Below are 19,810 nucleotides of genomic sequence, written 5' to 3'. Positions count from 1 at the left end.
GGTTCATCTCTCTACCTGAGACACCAGCCTCTGGTTCTCACTCAGCCATGTCTCCCTCATAGCTGCTTTGCGGTCAAATCTAGCAGCGAGCATCTCAAGCTTCTCCTGTCGAATCAACTCATTTCGCAGCGCCAGCTCACGTTCATGCTCCGCCTTTTCCAGTCGCTCCCATGCCTGTCACACCAACGAAAACACAAAATTAACATGGTAAGTTGGTGTCCAGCAACAAGGATACATACACTACATTCATGATGACAATTTTATGCAACCACACAGTCCTGTGGTCGACAACCAAAAAGTTTACATGACCAACTTCGCCAAAAGTACACAGCCTATTTGAAAAGCTTATCGAATGACATTACATTATGAAACTCGAAACTTTCTTCTCACACAAACTCATACCTTGTTGATGTCTGAGATAAGTTTGCCCTCTCTTGGCATGTAGACTTTCTGGTTGTTTGCTCGCATCTTGCTTTGGATAGTAAAGAGAAGAATCTCCAAGTTTCCTTTCTCTGTAAATCTGTAGAGATAAACACAAACTCTATGTAATATACTGTTGCTTCACACTTTTGGATCCTAAAGCACAGGATCCCCACTGAGTTGTATTAAACGAGTAGTCTGTTACTTACTTGGGGGGTTTCTCCACAGTCCGGTAGGAGTTAAAAGCCTGAAGCTGGTTCTGCACGGCATTCAGTGAGTTAGCGAGCTGCCTGTCATTGAGCGTCCCTATGGTCTGCTCAATCCACTGCAGCAGCTCTGAAGCCAGGGTTTCGTACTTCTCTATCAGCTGGTCAGCCTCAATCGCATAGTCCAGCACCTGCAACAAGGAGAGATCTGTAAATGAAGACAGCTCATACTGCACGCATTTACTCAACTGTATTACTCACATACATTCATACATATATACACACACACACACTCATGCACAGAGTGAGAGCTAACCTTGCCAATTCTTTTGCCCTCCACCGCCAGGGCTTTCATCTTGGAGAAGTAATGATAGTAGGTGGCCACATAGGTAATGATGGACTTTTCATCAGGCTGATCAACATTGACATCTGAAAAAGAGAAAGCATTATCCATCTGTACCCTAACCCCCATTTCTTGTCTATTTTGTATAAAATTCAGCATGCACAAACTATACAATGGCTTTCAAAATAGCCTGAATTATCAGTTTATTTGTTGCCAAAGAATTACCATCTTTAGACAAGGTTTTTGTGATGTCACTATAGCTGATATGTGTGCAGTGTTGTCTAAGCTATAATTAATTCCAGTAATCCTCTATAGTCCAACACCAGTCAGTCTTCCAGGGAGCAGGCATCAGCTTAATGTCTCAGTGGATGGTGTCAGGTCATCAGTGTGACGTACAGGAGTGCTTCCTGTTTTTACTCACTAACCTTCTGGGTCCAGCAGCTTTGTAAGGCCCAGTTTGTTCTCAGCCACATTGAAAGCATTCTGAAGATTGTAGTGAGCATTGGATCTCTTCAGGTTGTCAAACTCAATCACGTCAGATCTGCAAAATCAGGGGAACAATTAGGACTTTAATAAATACAACAACAACAAATGGCAATGTCATTCATTAATCATCAACCCACGGCAAAATAATATTTTGCCAAGCACTGAAATATGCATTTCTGTTTTCAGAGCAGGAAACATGAAATAATCCACTGGATTTGCATAAAGTCTGCAAGCTAACAGGCTTTTAATATGTGGATTATGCAAACTGCTCCAGCTAATTATTACACAATTTTGGCAAAACCATGTTTTTATACAGCCTTACTTCAATATAATATTGGTCTGGGAGGCCAGTAAGCATTAATTGGCATTCGCAATATATGGAAATGAGATGGAAAATTACTAGTTTGCCTTTGACTTTCATTGATCATTAACTTCCTAGATTGTGAAACTGCATTATGGCTATGGAGAAAGCATATTCTTCAGTCAAGAAACGTAAGTTAAATTATTATTGTGGATAAGGGAAAATATTTTAATTGCCTCCTGTGTCGGCTTCTCAGTAGTTTGAACAAGGGTGTGATCATGTAATCTGCATCATCACAACTTACAAGAATATCTCATGGTTCAGTAACACCAGTAAAACCAGTATGTATCTAGTATCACCTGAGGCATTCATTTTCATGAACAATGCTCTCTGTTCTACTTGACACAAAAGTTGTCGGTTTTTCGTGCTATTATTACCCAGCAGGGTGTGCAAGTGAGTATCCAAGCTGAGCTCTTCATAGAAAATAAGTGGGTTATTATTTTGGTGATCTAGGTCATCTTACTCCCTATTTTATGTTCATCCTTTTAGCCATACCGCAGACTGTGTGAAGGATGGGAGGAGTGGGAGGAGACCTAAATAGAAGTGTGATTGTAAATTGACAGGCGCTCATCATTAGATAAAGATAAAAGAACGGGGGGGATAATGGGTACTTTGGTCTTGCAGGACAAAATTCTCATTTGAAAAGCGAGCCCTGTTAAAAGTATTATTGAATACTGTTAATAATATACTAGTATGGGCCTAAAAGGGTCGGGTCGCATTCCACATCACACAGGAAGAAGTCAGTGACCTGTGTTTGTGCACGATGGCACTGAACGCCAGACCATCTCGCCAGCTGGTAGTGAAGTTGTGAATGTTGACGTTGGGATATCTGCAGAGGTCAGAACAGAAAAGATGAATCATTAAATCAACAAAGCAAGATTAATCAGCAACACCATATATTTCACAGTATTGATCCTTTGTTATTAAGCCCTCTCTCTCTGTCTCACCCAGCAGTTTTCATTTGGCACCAAAGCAGCAGGGCTTCTTTAGCTGACTTTTTCTCCTTGTTGTCTTCCGTCTCCACACTGATGTCCTGGATCTGTAAGCAGAATATTAACTTACTTCAAACTGAATACAAAATTCCAAGATTATTATTCGATCCCACATTATTAATATATTCTCTTATCTGTGTATTATACCAAAGTTAAGGAATAGTTGAAAAACTTCACAGTTAACGACAGTAGGTTCAAGACTAAATAGCGACATGATTAATTACCCCATAAATCACATCCCAGTGGCAGTAACCTTTTTACCCTATTTTCTGAGCTTGCCTGAGGATGGACTACATGCAGAGACCAGATGTCTCACAGTCAAACTTCTCTTTGAAAGACATGGAGAAATGTGGCAGCTGAGCTGAGAGAGAATATGAGCAGTGCTATATTCTGCTACTTTATAAGTTACCTGGAAGCGAAGGATAATGGTCCAGATGAGACCCAGTGTGAGCCGGTGATTCCCGTCCACAATGTCATGGGAGCCCATGTTTTCCAGATGGACTTTTTGCTCCTTGAGGAACTGCAGGGCTTTATCAACATTCTCCAGGCAGTGGATACGCATGCGTCCCTTGGTAGGCTTTGGCTGTGGGGAAAGAAGACCTATGTTGACATTGTTGAACAAATTGATTACAACATAAATTGAGGGGAAAGGGAGCAGGAATTAAAAAAGAGGAAGTAAAAGGTCATGTGAGTGCCACGCTGGTGCCTGGGTCAGGTTTGGGACAGAGAATGGTAGTTTCTGTGTGATACTGACCAGCTGTTCTCCTGAGAGCACTTCCAGAAGGCGGATTAGCATACGGCCATCGCGTAGGTCGGTGTACAAATCACCAATGCGACTGGTCACTCGGCCTAAGTGAGAGTTCACCCATTTGGTAAAGGTCTTCTTCTGAACTGCTTCACGCTCATCTGCAAAGTGCATAAAAAGAGGAGGTGAAGTTACATTGCACGATTGCCTCTATGGAGCGAGATGCCTCTAGTCCAAATATCATTCCTATTCCTATTAGAGAAATAAATTAAAATTAACTTTGCTCAATACGAACACTATTGTCTACAGCTTTGATCAAATCTTAGGACAGACAGGTAGCAGTAAATCATAAGGACTTAAGCCCTTGCCCTGAGCAGTTCATAAGCTGCACCATTAAGGCTCCAGGAGTCACTGTATTGACAGCTTAGTGAGAGGTTTTCACTCTTAACACCAACGTTTACTGATGGCTCTGCTCATGTGTGCGCTGCCAATGTGAGTTCAGGGGTGAAAAGTGACGATGCAAAACTGCAAGTAGAGGCAATGACATTAAGTGAGCACTTTTGTTGTTACGTTACTGGAGCAGGACTAAAAAAAGAATTACAATAAATTAAGCTGTAACAGCAGCTCAGACATATGGACCAGGGGAGTAAGAAGCTAATCCTTCTCCGCCACCTAACAAGGTGACCTTATATCTAGGACACAAGGTCTCCCCGCCTTTTGAAAACACTTTTCTAGCATTGTACTTAATGCAGTATACAGTACCTTACACATGCCCACACAGAACAAGCCTGAAGCAGACAGAAAATAGATCTGAGAAACAGCCGTGAACTAAAGAGTTCAGCAAAACAAAGCCTACTTACAGGCAAAGAAAAACTAAAGTAAAGGAGGACCATATTAAATAATTTAATTACTAAAAACTCCTAATGTTTAACCCTTACCCAAAGTCAGGTCAAACTTACTACCAGTTTATTAATTTGTATATATTATATTACATTACATGTTATTATGTAATATATGAAATAATAAAAGGTTATAATATTATGAAATATTATATCAAGGTAGATTTGATCAGGTTCCTACTACCAAAACACATTTAATGTTTGCTAAGGTCTTATTTTCACTAAAGTAAACACCAAGTTTGAAAGATGTAATAATTTCAAATGCAACAATATTGAAAACCCAGCTTCAACCCAAAGTCAAGAAGCAAATACCTCAGTGGTTTGTGTAACAGAGACTCAAGATAAGCAGGTAAAATAAAGTCATTTTAAAAAGAGATCAACGAGATCACGCCCTGAGCCTCAGGTCAGTACATGGCAGTTCTTCTGGATTATTATCTGTATGTATGTTTTAAATGGGGTGTTTGGAGGTGAACAAAGACAGTATGTTGTGGAATCAACCACTGTGCCAACTGTCAGCTAAAAAAAGAACATTGTGAAATGACACACAAGCCTTCTTGGGTGGGGGAATACCACAGAACATGAAGCTGTTGCAAGCTGCAGGTGCTTCCGCTGTATCAAGACTAAAGATGTTCTCTCTTGAATTGATACAGTGACAGCGAACTGCAGTCTGCTGCTAATGGTTTTAAAAAAGAAAGACTGATAATGTTTTAACATCTACATAAAATTAAATCAGGTATTGAAACGGATCTCGAGAGGTGTTGATCTCTAGTGAAACTGTACAATGATATATTAATAAGCAGGTCTCCATATTGTTTGTCTTGCTTATTGTATGTTTCACAAACATGCTCACATGGATGTTAATGTCTCCCACGAGCATCAGGATTGTGTAACACAGATTCTTATTGACAAAAGAACACTGCATGACTCAAGTCACATAAGCGTTCATTATGAAACTATGCTTAAAATTAAACTTCAATGCACTACAGATTACCCTTCCTTGCTTGAGCTGTTTTTCTCCTAACAACACTGTCTGTCAAAGAACAACACTAACAGAAGAAGAAGAAGGTGCAAAATAATGTACACATTTAAATATTAACATATGTTGTCTATTGAAATCTCCAGATTCAGAACAGATACTGTGCATAATTGAATTTTCCATGAGAGAAATCAGAATTTTTAGAATTACATTTTTTTAATGTTAGAGAGAAAATTATTATTTGGCTGCAAAGGTACTGTATTTTAATACCAATCAGGTGATAGTCATGGCCTACAGACATTTGAAAAGCCGCAGCCGTGTAAAGCTCAGTCAAACAGCCCTGCTTTATTTTAAACCCAGTTGGCTCTGTACACATTGTAATATGGTGTAATATGATGTGCTGGTTGTTTGGGGATGTTTGCGTTTTGGGGACTTCTGAATCGGAATCTGTTCAATGAGCCGGCAGAGGTGGATTACTTGGGCAGGTGGAGTAAAGTGGAGAAGCCTACATTCCTCCTGAAGCTTGGTTCATGTTGTGACAGCACCCTGCACTGAGGTGAAGGTAGTGGGGCAGTGGGCTGGGAATCTAAAGAAGACGTGCTGCTACCCTACTGGTTATGTACTAATAACAAGGCTGCTGAACAAGAACACAAGAAAGACAAACAAAGATATCTGTCTCTTGTGTGTGTGCTCATTACAGCAAGCAAACACAAACTTGTCATCAGTCGCAGAGTCAGTAGATAAGGGCGGAACTGGTGCAGCGGTTTTCTCTAACAATGTGACACTTGTGGATTGTGTTCTGGCAATGTCATCTGTCATCTTACTAACCTATGAAAATGGTGACTGGAATGTAAGAAAAGATAAAAAGGACCAGGACTAAGCATCCTCTAAACAGTCAGATCATGCAAAATGCCTGCCAACACAATTATAAAACATATGGGACAAGAGAGAAGAGTGGGAAAACACAGGATGAGCTTAAGACAAGAAGCCTAGTAATTACTAGCTAGTTTTGCGTCATCACAATCCCTCTGAAATTACTTTACACACCAGCCTGTAAGTACGCACAATTCAAAATGATAGTTCTCCCACACTGAAATGCATTGTCCCAAAGTCAGAGGCAACAAGATACAATACAACTGCCATATTGACATCCCCATTGATCAGAACAAAATATACATTTGCTGCTGTGAAAATGGTATGAATCTTAGCAAATATATACTGTGTCTAACATGGATTAAATAATCTAGTTTAAGATACCTTCTCTACAATTACAACGGCACAACAAGATTACTTTGTAGTGCATTAAAATAAATAAATTTGTTATAAAATAAAGAATTTTAAAAATTCCCCGACCATACAGAAGATCTACCTCTTTTCCTTGAGAGGAATAACAAGTGAATCAAATTTTTGGTGTAACGTTTTTTTCTAAATGTTTCTAATAGTATATCAGAACTAGTGGTTAGAGGCACCATTGGGGGTTTCCAAAACTATTTGGACATGTCCAGTCACTTTGAACATGTTTGTCACTGGTAAAAAGCTTTAAGTACATGTCAGAACATGGATTGTAGAGTGGGGCCTTGTCCTTTCCACCGTGTACTGAACTCACAACTGATTTTGTATTCAACCCCAAACAAACTCAGACAGTGCTGATAATGAACGATTATCCGCACGTAATATGAGCAAATATGCTGGCAGACTTAATCCTGTCTGCGTGGCAACATAGGGGCTAACATCGTCTTTGAAGATACAATGGAGAAGGATACAATACTAACATTGAATCACACACCTAAAGAGAGCATCAGGACAACACGTGTACAGTTAATAAAAGTCTGTAATCAGATGAACCATGTCCTGAGTTCGTTGTTCACATTTAGCAGGTAATTTATTGTGACATGAACAAGTGTTGACTGATGGAAAGATCAAGTCGAGTTACATCATGGTTCATTAAATGAATTAACGAGTAAACAGACGTCACTGATGCAATAAAATACTTATAAATAAGGTTACTATGGCTAGTAATGGGTCTTTGCCGTTTTGATCTGTAGTTTATATTGTGTTATTTCTTTTAATTAATTTTCAATAAAGTGTCCTGTCATCTTACCAGTTTCGGACAGTACATGCTATGTAACTGAGGCAGTTGTCTGCAGAAGGTGGCCAGCTAACACACAGTGGGATGACCTTAAGAAAAGGCTGTGTCCTACAGACAGCAAGACACCATTTGTCATGATAACATTTTTCTAGCTGCCAGTATGCAAAGTTTATGGTCATTGACGACAAATTTTCTTGATTGCTATACAAATACAGAATGTTCTAAATATCCAATACTGCCAAAAGCTGGTTGGAAGCTATAGGAATCAACTAATTGAAGATCATGTCTGTTCATTGTTCACAATGTTTGGATTGTAGTGAAGCTTTATTGACCTGTACATTTCAGTCACCGTGTTGGCGTGTGTAGCTGTGTACACAACAGACATTGACCTGGTACAAGATGTCACCACTGCTGTCTCTACCAGTAATCATGCCCTGCCAGTGATGTAATCGTGTGTTTATCCATCACAGAGACAAAGATAATCGTGTTGGTAATTTCTTTTGAATAAAGAGCAAAAGTCAATACCAGTCTTAAAAACTCCTCTGTGGCGAAATATTAGACACAGACGGACTGAGTTTGTCTCCTGGTTCTCGTTAATGAATGCTCAGTGTTTTCTCATTGACTCCTGCATCCCTCTGCTGTGTTGCATTACACTGCACTTTTGGCTCCCATTGGCCTCACTTCATCAGGGGGCAAGAGACTCCATTCACAAATAGTTTATCATAGTGAGCACTTCTTGCATTTGGCAACAAATGAATATTACAGAATTAATTTTGCAGACTTTAGTCTCAACTTTTCAATTTGCTGAAATATTGTCATCATTTATGTATTCGCAAATATGTACCACACTTTCAGAAGAAAAATAGAAAAGGTCAATAGCAGCATTGGCTTGGATTCACCAAAGACTGTTCACTCAGACACAACTTCATCTGGTGTCATTTCCTGCTCAGGTCAAGCCCCTGGTCATTACTGGTTCACTTTGTAGCTACTGGCTAGTAAACACCCTTGACTACATATGCTTTTGATATTCTGTCTCTCACCCACCCTGGGCCTATGACTCTGGTCATCCTGTGCTCAGAAAGAATGAGTAAACTACTTCCCTTAGTCTATCTCCTTTAATCAGCTTTAATGACCTTCTCTTGGACATTCCCACACAGACAAGATTATGGTATTGTGCCAAAGGGCGCAGAGAAGGGCACTCAGCAATTGGAGTTTAACTTCTTTCAAATGAGTGTGAAACTTGTTTTGAATAACAGCTTGTACAGAACAAATTAAGAATCAATGTGATGTTGTAAACATGAAACAAGTGAACTAAAAACCACATTTTGAGATGTGTGTATAAATTTAGTGTGTAAAATGGACATTTTGGTTTGATACTTGTATATGTGCTTGATTTGACAGATGTGAAACGATACAAATTTTGAAAAGTCAAAATATAAAAGAATATTACTTGAGATTTAACTGAGAACCTATGAGCCTGCAATAGTTTTGTTTAATGCAGCTATCAGACAGTTCATTGCCATATAGTAACCAGGAATTCTTCCAAATAAAGCTAAAAAGAATGGATTAAGAAACCATTTCTGAACAATCAGCACCTTCCAAACTGTCTGTTCCTTTTCCGAGATTACAGAGTAGATCCTAGGCCCTCATTAAAGGAATATGCGTGCATCTTGAATACAGTGCAGAGAAAACAATAAAAACATCAGACAGTCAATAGCAGCTTCTCAGCTTTGTGGTGCATAGTTGTCATTTTTATTGACACCTTTGAGAGGTTTGACGGGAGAGTCACCTATGGACATATCCATCAATTAATACACATTGTGAGCTGAGCAATGTCAAAAATTAGGTCAGGCTGTTTGAGGAGTTCTTTGTAAGTAAATCTTCAGCAACAGGTGGAATACAATGAATGGCATGACTCAAAAAAATGTCCAACTCCTCTATCTGTAAATGTCTAGATCTGTACAAAAAGACAGAATCACACATTAAGACATTTCCTTTATGGGTCAGAGGACATCTATACAATGAACCTTCAAATGTGCAGTACTAGGAAGTAGTAGAAAAATAAGTTATTGAGTAATAATAATATTTCACTCATCTAACCCAGTGTTACCGACTAAAGAGTTGTAGCATTCATCCCTGCTTATCATTAGACCAATTAATCTATGATATTCAAATAAACAGTGAGCAAGTCATGTGTGTATGATGCAAAGTGAGCGATATGGCAAATATAGATGAACACACGCCTTTTCATTTCTCTCCCTATAAAAGCGCAACAGCCTTTCCTTTGCTTATAACATTGCAATTAGGGCTGTGGTAAAAACCGCTGTGGTGTAACTTATTTTTACACATTTAACGGTTTGAGGTCACCAGTAAAGAAACACATTGTGTTTTTTGCCTAACTCGCACAGGTTTGTTCTTACTGAGAGTTCATGCCTCTCTGTGCCATCTGCAGCGGCAACTGATAACGGGGGAGGATAGGGAAGAGAAGGACTGGCCAAGGCCAATCCCATGAGAAAGGAGACAGAAAGAGGCACCTCTCAGCCATAACATCTGGACACTGGAAGGGTGTGAAATGCCAACAAGACAGTAATTGTCCCGATGCCTCAGAGACTGCACTTTCTTGTTGCCCTCCCAAGTAGGAAATTGTCAATATTAGTTAAACTGTACAAACAAAGCATCGTGCATGTGCGCCTACATGTGTGTGCCTGGGTGTGTTTTTGTGTGTGTGTGTGTGTGTGTGTGTGTGTGTGTACATATGGCAAACCCTGACCAATGTAATGCGACTCTCTCTGGCTTGCAGCTGGAGGCCACTAAAGTCAGAGCTGTTGGAAATATCAATTTAGGATATACAATTTCAAGACTTGAAACTTGACCCACAATGTGACACTGAATGAAAAGTAGATTGATTATACATAACTAGACACAACAGTGTGAAACTAACTTTTTCCAGTGTTTGTAAAAAAAAATTGAAAAATACCAATTGTGTCAAAGTCTGTCTGAATAAAGCCACCCTGCTAGTGCCTGACAGGGGAAAGTCCACAGCAGTGACTCAGAGGGGCCAGGTAAACGGGACAGTGACCTTTTGAACAGGGACCCTGCACCACACTAAACTCAGATACTATTTATCTTTAGACTGCAACATCACAGACATCATGCCGATATCTTGGCACAGAAATCAATAACTTGAGATATAGGCCTAAGGCATTTGTCAATTAGATAGTACATGCAACAGACACTGTAAGAGTGATTTGTATTTTAAGAAAATACTAGGGTGGGGATTTAATGGGGCAAAGAATAATGCTGGGATGGGCTGGGAAAAAACTATTAAAAAAACAGCAACTCTCCCTCTTTTATTAAAAATTGTTCCATGGAAAAAAGATTAAAGTTTTTGTCCCCTCTCACTTAAACTAAGCTGCAGCCCAGTCTTTCATTAATCCTCTCTCCCTTGGCCAAAGTTATTTAGTTACTCAGTTCATTGTTTACTGGTTAGATATCACTTACCAGAGTCAGATAATGCTTAATGTCTTTAGTGCTGGTGTTAGACTTTTAAAGGACCTGGAACTCTTCAACCATTTCCAGCCATTACATTTCGTTAAAATATCCAAAATTAAATTAATTAGAATACTGTATAGCTTAGGTAAGATTTTCCCAAAACAGACATTTTGTGAATCAGTGATTGCATACAAGTTGACAAATACTTCAAAAATAGAAATACACTCAGTAGAGTGCATACCTACACCAAGCCCCCACATTTCTATTTTCATATTCATACAAAAGTCAAGTCAAATCAGGATTTCACACGGTAAACATACAAGAACAGGATCTGGGATGACATTAAATGACTTCAAGGAACCTGAGTCACATGGTCTCCTCTCCACCATGAAGAAAGCCATGTTGGGAATGCTTCCATTTGTGTGAATCAGTTGTATAATGACGCCAAACGTGTCAGATCTTCTAATTAATAGTTTGAGCAGATTTAACACGGGGAGGCAGGGAGTAACATAAAGACTGAGCCTCGGGGGTAGTCAAACTGGAAATACAACTGGGTGTTGCCAAAAAGTGTTTGTGTGTCTGAGTATGTGAGCTTGTGAGTATATTTACAGCAAACCTCATCTAGCATTACCAGGCACAGATAACCAGCAAAGAACATAAAAGTATGTGTATCATACATAGTAATCCTAATACTTAAATATTCTGAAACAGCTCCATTTCACAATATTCTTAGGGAAGTGTGAATAAATCCTGTCAGCAAACATGTGGTTTTTGATCACTAGCCCCCAAAATTACACTACAAGTTTGAGGTTTTCCTGCCTGGCAAGTTGAAAAAGACGCTTAAGAGTGTAACCTTTGTTACTCTGTACTTCACGGTTGACTCTGACAATGTTGTAAATAGTGTACTTTGAGGTAAAAGATGCAATCTTTTCCATGGGTCTTATCTCCAGTCAAAAGCACCAGTGCTGTCCGGGTGGAGGTGTACACATTTTTTTATTTAGATTGGACTGCAAGGACATATGTAAATATATGTACACATACATGTCCCATCAGGAGAACAAAGTCTTCTTCAATGAAGATATTATCTAATATGGGAGGTGAAATATTGTTGGTTCACTAAAAGAATGTCAAACATGCAGAAAGAGTAGACTTGCCCCTGAAGTAAAACTCAAAGAAAGTTCTCCATACCAGACAGCAACCAGGGAGGGACAGGAAACTAGCAAAACAGTGATCTTCTTGCACAGCACTGACTGACAGTTTCACACATTATTGCACATACACACAATGCTACTGGAGATTCTTTACAGCATGGCCTGTGAGTACGATTTGTAAAGCTCACAGAAACAAGCCACAGAATTCTTACAAGGTACAAATGGTAATAAGAAAATAGGTTTTTTATCACAAGCATTCCCAGAAGTTAGTTTAGTACTTGGGAGATACAGGTTTTATTAAATTAGTAATGCAAGTTTAGCATAAAATGTTGTGATGTTGTTGTAACATGGACCATGTCAAAACTTTCACATCATTTCAAAAATCCTAAGTCACAACCAGTGGCCTGTGTGATTTCTATGTGCAAGACCGCACAGACCTAACAGGCTTTGGTCAAAGACAGAGCCATGTATCGTAAGAAGATAAGAAAGGACAGGTGGCCCAGTGATCAGTGGCCATACTGCCTGCCTGCCTTAGAGCTGAGCTGAAGCCTTATGTGTATCTACTACAACTGTACTTGATACCCTCTACATTATGCTCTGAAATAGTAATTAATAAGAAGTTAAATAGGAGTCTTTTCAAGCTCTCACAAATAATCACTCATGCCAGAACAATGCTTCGTTATTTGGAGACTCATTCAGAACACAAAGCACCTGCTGTAGGACAACCACTTGTACAGAAGCCAAAAAGCCACATTTCCTGTTTAAAAAAAATCAACAGGATGTGTTAAAGGGTAACAATTCCCAACCTAGCACAGTCTTATCAATAACCTGAAACACCAACAACTGTTTCCATAAGCCACACTAGAGACCTTGAGACTCTAGTCTGAGATGTCAATAGGACAACTGTATATTCAAATGAATTTGCTTAACTAATTTAAACCATAAAAAAAGATAACAGATAAGCACATTTCAAATTACCAAATGGAATAGAAGTTGGTCAGTACAACTCTTACCTTGTAGCTGTTTAAACCTTCCTTCCAAGATGTTTGAGTATTGCACCTGATTAACAAATGCTGCTGGGGACAAGGAGTGCTCTCTTTCCCGCTGGTCCCACTCCATGGCCGCTTTTCTCTCTCTTAAATATTCCTCTCAGATATGCAGTGAATGGGAGTTGTTGTACATAGCACAGCAGAGCAACCCTTTCCCACTAAAATGTAACAAATCCTTCAAAGTGTTTTCCAAAAGACAAAAAACTTGGCTTTTCCAGATTCCCTCAGAGTTGTTCCTTAGTTAGGCACAACACCAGCTTGAAAATATTGCCGCCTGTTCTTCTCTTCATCTACTGTATGTCCCACCTTGTCCAATGAAGACACAGCAGTGAGCGCTGGGCTAGAGGGTTTTTTCAAAGAAGCATTTCAAACAAAACCGAAGAACAAAATGTTCTCTGGTTTCACCTCCTCCTATGAAGAATTTCACCACAGTTGTGGCCTCTGAGCAAAGAAAAATCTTTTGGTTACACTCCCTCGTGGCTCGAGTGGCAAGTCCTTTCCCTCCAAACTCTGAACTCACACTTGCTGGAACAGAGCACAGCCGAGCAGGCTAACTGGCTGCGGTCGGATAGCTGTGTAAACAAAGCCTGCTGTGCCTTCTGAAAATTGTGGCATTTGCATAAGGTGTGTTTGAGGGAGGAGCACAAAGGCAGAACATGGTGGAAGGATGAGGGGAGGGAGGAGGTGTAGAGGTGGACTAAACCATTAGAATTCTTTGCTCCGTGTAGCTTGAGGCAGGATTATTAAACTCCACCTTAATTCCATGGAGCAGCGGGGTGTGGCTTACCAAATAGGTGCCTCACGAAAGTCCCCGTAAGATTGTGACGTCTTATCCTCCTGTCTCGCTGTGTGGTTCCCTTTTATTCTTATCGCTCGCTAAGACAATGTTTGATCTCCCCTCCTTTCTTAGGGCGGACTGCCATATGATAAGATGTTTAAGAGAGGAAGGAAGTTGTTGAGAAGGCTTCAACACAAAAAGCTCTTTCCTGTCTCAACAAGATTTGAAAGTGTGAACGTGCATGTCTGTATGAAAGGAAGGGTGTTTTTTATAAGCAGTGATAAGGGGTTATAAAGAAGTGAGTCAGTAAGAATAAAAGACTTGTACTATATCCACACATTTATGTAGTTTCAGTTATGCTTGCACTTCAAAAATGCCAAATATTTGTACATATTTGTACAACAATGTTTTTAACCACCTTAAAAAGAAGTATAGAAACATGTCAGTAGTGTTTCATTAAAGTCAGAACAATCCCACTAATCCGTACCTCACAAGGTCCTGCAACAGCTATAGATTGACACAGAGAGAAATTGAAAAAATACAATAAAAGCATCAAAGAGTGGGAGGAGGTGACTTAGGCAGATATTTACCAAATGCCTGTATGTGCCAAAATTACACAACACTGTAAACACAGAGGTCTAAGGTCACAGCCTTTCTTGCAAGGGGATGGTCCGTCTGATCAGGGTCCAGTAGTTAAAAGGCCTGGTTGTGCGCTTGATCTCTGGACTGCTGATGAGCTAGGAGCATCTGGATGGGTCTCATTAGATGACCAAATGCCCCGGGCCTTCTGTGACTGGATGTTTATGAAGGAGAACTGGACTAATGAGATCCAAAGAGAACAGGCTTCCTTCTGAGGAGCAGAGGCTAAGCTGTGGTCACATGCAGAGGGAGAACTAGTAAATCCCAGTAATGGTCATTTAAGATCCCAATGGGCCTATACCAAACATTGTAATTCGAATTAACATGAGAGGCAGCTGCAATGGCAAGTTTGTGTGTCTGGTATATGCATCTTAACATGTTATGTTATGGCAGTTTCCTCCCTTTAAAACACATCAGTCATTCAGATATACTAATAAATAAACACACTGGGTAGGATTAACTGTGATTTAATGAAGCTAGTGAAATATGAAAACAAACTGTGAGAAAGGCTGCCAAAGGGAGTATATTTGCATTGAGCAAACCGGAATTAATGATAATTTATGATGGTCTGACAAGAAAGAGGAAAAGATAGGAGCTTCTTGAAGTCTAAGCACTGCCAGGAAGACATGATCTATTTCTGAGAACGTTCATTTTATCCATCCAACAGCACCACCCCTCCTCTAGACCTGAGGGAGGTCGGAAGGGCGGACTTCTTAATAGAATCCCAAAAATCACATGACTGTAAATAACACTATTTCAAACATGAGAATTAATTGATATGATATTATTCATGCTTCTGTGTTGTTTCCAAAATAATATCATGTACACATCATATATGTGTATATTAATTTGTGGTTTCTTAACTGATTTGTCACATCTATGCCAATGATGTTGATAAACAGTGTAAAGATGGACTAGTAAATATTTCTAGTGTAAATAAAAGTGAAGAGAAGCTTTTCAAAGTAAAAAATCCTGCTCTCTCCTACTCTCTCCTGGAAACTTCAACAGTAAATTTGTGTAACTGTTTGTTTTAAGCAGGCCGTTTCGAAAGGCAAATTTGCTCAGTTTGCCTTGCTACCTCCACAGTACAGTCGAGTAGATAGGTGGTTATCTAAGCAAATTACAATGATCTTAGCACAGGGGAGGCTCTTTCTGCGCTGTATCAAGTGGTGCACTGCTGTCACACTTAAAAGTATTCAACACAAAAAATCCAGTGTGAAAGGTGTGAACCCGGAAATGAGGAAATCATATTACAGGGAGGCAGTGTCACTGTATGAGAACATGAGAGAGATGCGTAAGACAGTAGCTGCCTATAGAATGCAAAAGGTCTTGACATTTGGGGATCAGTTTAAAAAGATGGGCAGGAGCTGGGCCTGGGGGCAAATAGCTGCTACAACATGTCAAAGAATGTGAACGTCAAGTCGACACTTGTTAAACAGAGATGGTATCACAAGTATTCACACACACACACACACACACACACACACACACACACACACACACACACACACACACACACACACACACACACACACACACACACACACACACACACACACACACACACACACACACACACACACACACACACACACACACACACACACACACACACACACACACACACACACACACACACACACACACACACCTGGTCTAACACATGGTTTTACTGCCCTCTGCTGCTTTCTTTACATGACAGCAAAATTAACACAATCTTTTAATTCACTACAACAAATACAAGCAAAAAGAACATAACTGTTTTCTGTTAGCATGAGGAAATGAGTCAGGCTGAACTTGTAAGTCAAATTAGGCTTATCTTAACTTTGACAACTCTATGCTCAAATAATCAGAGCATGTGGTTTTTACTTTGTGTGCGTGTGTTTGGTGCCTGTCTGCCTCTTACTCCCCTCTGCTGGATTCCCCATGATAATTAGACTTCTTAAGACTATTAATAGAGGGGGTTCATCTCTCCCTTACAAGACAAATCAATATGTGTCTAGACAAATTGGGCACAATAAGATTCAAGGAAGAACTATTGGGCCTAAGTATTTGTTGCAATTCAATTCAATCTGACAATAATTTGCCATTATAAACTAGAAGAAAGAGCTTATATGAAATTGCTTACCTTGAAATCGATATTTCATAAAATAAATCAAGTATTTTTTGTTGCTTTATGACGATGAAATTCCTTTCAGAACTACATGTCTATAAGTACTAAACAACAAATACAGCAAGCAGGATTTTCACCTGGGTCATCTTATTTGGTGTCTCCAACAAGACAGGCCAGCCAGACATGCTCTTAAACATCTATAGCTCGGAAGGGTGTCAAGACTGTCAACGGAATGTGATGAAGAAAATAAAGCCATATTCAGACAGACATTAGCATTATATCCAATTATACAGCCTTCCCATTCATTTCGGTAAGACACCAGCCTTGGCACAGTAATGCAAGAGGCTACAGCAAATTTCATGTTCTTTTTTTTTTTTTTTTTTCAATAATCATTAAATGAGCAGAGTGAAGAGAACAGAGACATTATTAAAATAACACTGTTAAATATTCGGGGTTGTGTCCCATTGATGAAGGATTTTCACCACACCTAGCCCTGAGGCATAGTCTTCCTTATTGCATCAATGCTTATTGCTCTTTTGTGGATTAACAGCTCCCTGGTAATGTCCTCCTTTTGGAGGTATTTCTGTCTTGCCCTATAAAAAAATGTGCCTTTGGGAAAGAATCAATTAAAGTGTGTTCCTTAGTCTAGATAACCTAATTAGATTTATGCATATTGCAATTAGTCAGTGATTCTGTCGGTGAATGTGGTCTCTTTGTCAAGTCACATGTTTAAAAAAAGGTTTTAAACCAAGTTACCATATCAGACTAAACACAAGACGATATTATAATTGCATTAAATATATATATATATATATATATAATATTTAAATTATCTTCTGAATTTATATATATATATATATATATTCAGTATCATAAACTGAGAGTCTGTAGTGACATTTCCGGAAATAGAATTTTGTTATGTTAATGCTAATGTCACATCGATGAAAAGATATCTGCATATGAATGCAGAATGCTAAATTGTCGTCAAATAACAGCCAATGACTTTTTAGATTACTGTTAATGCAAACTGAATTTTCCTAACTACTGCAGCTTCACAATTCACTTAACATTGCTATCGTTTATCAAAAAAGCATTTACAAAAAAGATGACGAACATGTTCATTGGAACAGTTTGAAATATTACAGGGAGTAACAAGAAGGAGCAGCCACAGTGAACTGTTAAATGAAGAGCTGCAGGCGACAGGCTGCACACCCCTAATATCTCACCAAGGTTAACACTCTCTTTTCATTGTGCCCTGCTGTTTGCTGATTTATGCTGTGTGCAGCATTAAATCAGATCTTGGTTGCTCACTGAATGATGAAAAAAAGGTAAATTCTTCCCCGACTTCTTTATTAACATGGCATGAGTCTGTTTTTCTGCCCATGACATTTTGTGACATGTAGTATTAGAATGCATTTGATGTAACCACCAATGTGTGTATACCATCTAGTTTTGCTAGTGTTAAATTATGCATAATTTCTAGCCTTTTTGCTGCTAGACGAACGACTTTCTATACATCCATTTATAGAACCCCTCTCAGCAGTTTTCCATAGCTGACCATTTCCATATTGACTTATAGACTTTGTCATCATATCCTGTACGTCAGCAAAGCAAGTGTATAGAAGATATGGTTACTAATGAATCTAATCTGACAGAAATAAACATTATACTTCTTCACATATTTGTCTGTCATCAGCTTACACATGCAGAAGGTAAATGATGACTTCATGCAGGCACTGGGCTTTGGTGTGGCCTAAAGTGTAGCTTACCTGCGAGAGCCTTGATTCGCGAGCGCTCAAAGAGGCGTGCTGAACTGTTCTCATTATCCCAGTCAGTCTCTGCTGCCAGATCCCAGCGGTTGTTGATGTCATTATACTGCTGCTGGATCTCCAAGCTGTCAAAGTCTGTCGGTGAGATGGTGCTCATGGTGTCCAAGCTGGAGGAAAACACATCCAACCTACAAATCAAAAGAGACAGAAAAACGTCCAAAATCAGTGAAAACAGAAGGGAGATGACATTGCTTACTACCGGAGGCTTCATAAGACTGAGCCTTGATCTGTTTGAGAGCCGATGTTTGGGAGGTTCAGTTTAGAAACCAAGAATCTATTTTATCAGGAGCATGAGGGTGCACAGTAACATACATCACTCACACTATCCACACAGTCTCACTTTAGTTTTACATTCTCAGGTGACAGTCATATGCAAATAGTAGCTTGGACAGCACAACTGCCCGAGTATGTAATGAGATAAAAAATTTGAGATAAGTTCAGCAACTGCTACAAACACATTAGGTTAGCCAACCAGTAATTGAATATAACTGCTCCTCTAAGCCGGGGCAGCGCCAGTAATTTCATTATAGCCTCAGTGTCAATGGCAGAAACAACCTCAATCTACATTGATTAGGTCTTGACTTGCACACGTAAAAACCTAGGAAGGCACACACTGACACACGCACGCACACATAATATTGACATGCATTTTAAAATAAAAGATGGCCAAATAACAACATTAGAAGAAGCATGGTTCAATGTTGAGTTGCCACAACAGCAGCAGTGTGTAAACCACTGTTATTAATAAACGTTCTGACTAATATTCATTGTAATATATCACACTTGGGTGGGAATGAAAGTGAACAAAACTGTGGTGCCTTGCCGTTGTTATGTCTAAAACAAAGAGCTTTTTCCTCTCAAGTGATTGTGCATGTTGCACTGCTGTGATAAGCCTGTTCCTATTTGTAGAGCTAAGGTTTTTGTCTATATTTCTCACTTTAGATTATTCTCTGAATGTTTTTGTAGCTGCAGCTTGCATTGACTTGGCTCAGCCAGTTTTGCGATCCAACCTTGTCGCAATCAATGGTCTAGGTTACGTGGATGCTTTGCCCCTGCTCTATCTGACAACAACCCATCGAAAAATCTAAACACTGCTCATTCATAGGCCCTCAGCACTACACCCACCAAGGTCAAGTCAATCTCATGAATCTGTTCATTCTGTCAACTCAAAATGTTATTTTTAAATTTCTCTAGTGCTGCAGTTTCCTATATCTCTTCTCATGTTCAACAATGAACATCCCG

General features: G+C 39.4%; 1 protein-coding gene across 3 annotated transcripts in view; it reads right to left on the bottom strand.

Moving 5' to 3' along the window:
• Positions 1-18,665, bottom strand: part of sptbn2 (spectrin, beta, non-erythrocytic 2) — a 34,176-nt gene extending 15,511 nt beyond the window's left edge. For 2 of the 3 annotated variants that reach the window (XM_061085504.1, XM_061085502.1), the window contains exons 1-10: positions 18,509-18,665; positions 3,563-3,714; positions 3,218-3,391; positions 2,764-2,855; positions 2,565-2,645; positions 1,395-1,510; positions 943-1,055; positions 630-817; positions 403-520; positions 16-174 (exon numbers count right to left, since the gene is read on the bottom strand). In XM_061085504.1, the coding sequence (XP_060941487.1) occupies positions 16-174; positions 403-520; positions 630-817; positions 943-1,055; positions 1,395-1,510; positions 2,565-2,645; positions 2,764-2,855; positions 3,218-3,391; positions 3,563-3,714; positions 18,509-18,665 (1,350 nt within the window). Of the gene's footprint in view, positions 1-15; positions 175-402; positions 521-629; positions 818-942; positions 1,056-1,394; positions 1,511-2,564; positions 2,646-2,763; positions 2,856-3,217; positions 3,392-3,562; positions 3,715-13,173; positions 13,806-18,508 lie in introns of those variants that run through there. The other variant, XM_061085503.1, reaches the window with a different exon arrangement.
• Between the last annotated feature and the right edge of the window lie 1,145 nt (positions 18,666-19,810).

This window comes from Limanda limanda, chromosome 14 (genome assembly GCF_963576545.1).
Source record: "Limanda limanda chromosome 14, fLimLim1.1, whole genome shotgun sequence".
Taxonomy (NCBI): Eukaryota; Metazoa; Chordata; class Actinopteri; order Pleuronectiformes; family Pleuronectidae; genus Limanda; species Limanda limanda.
This window is presented reverse-complemented; position numbering and strand designations above follow the sequence as displayed.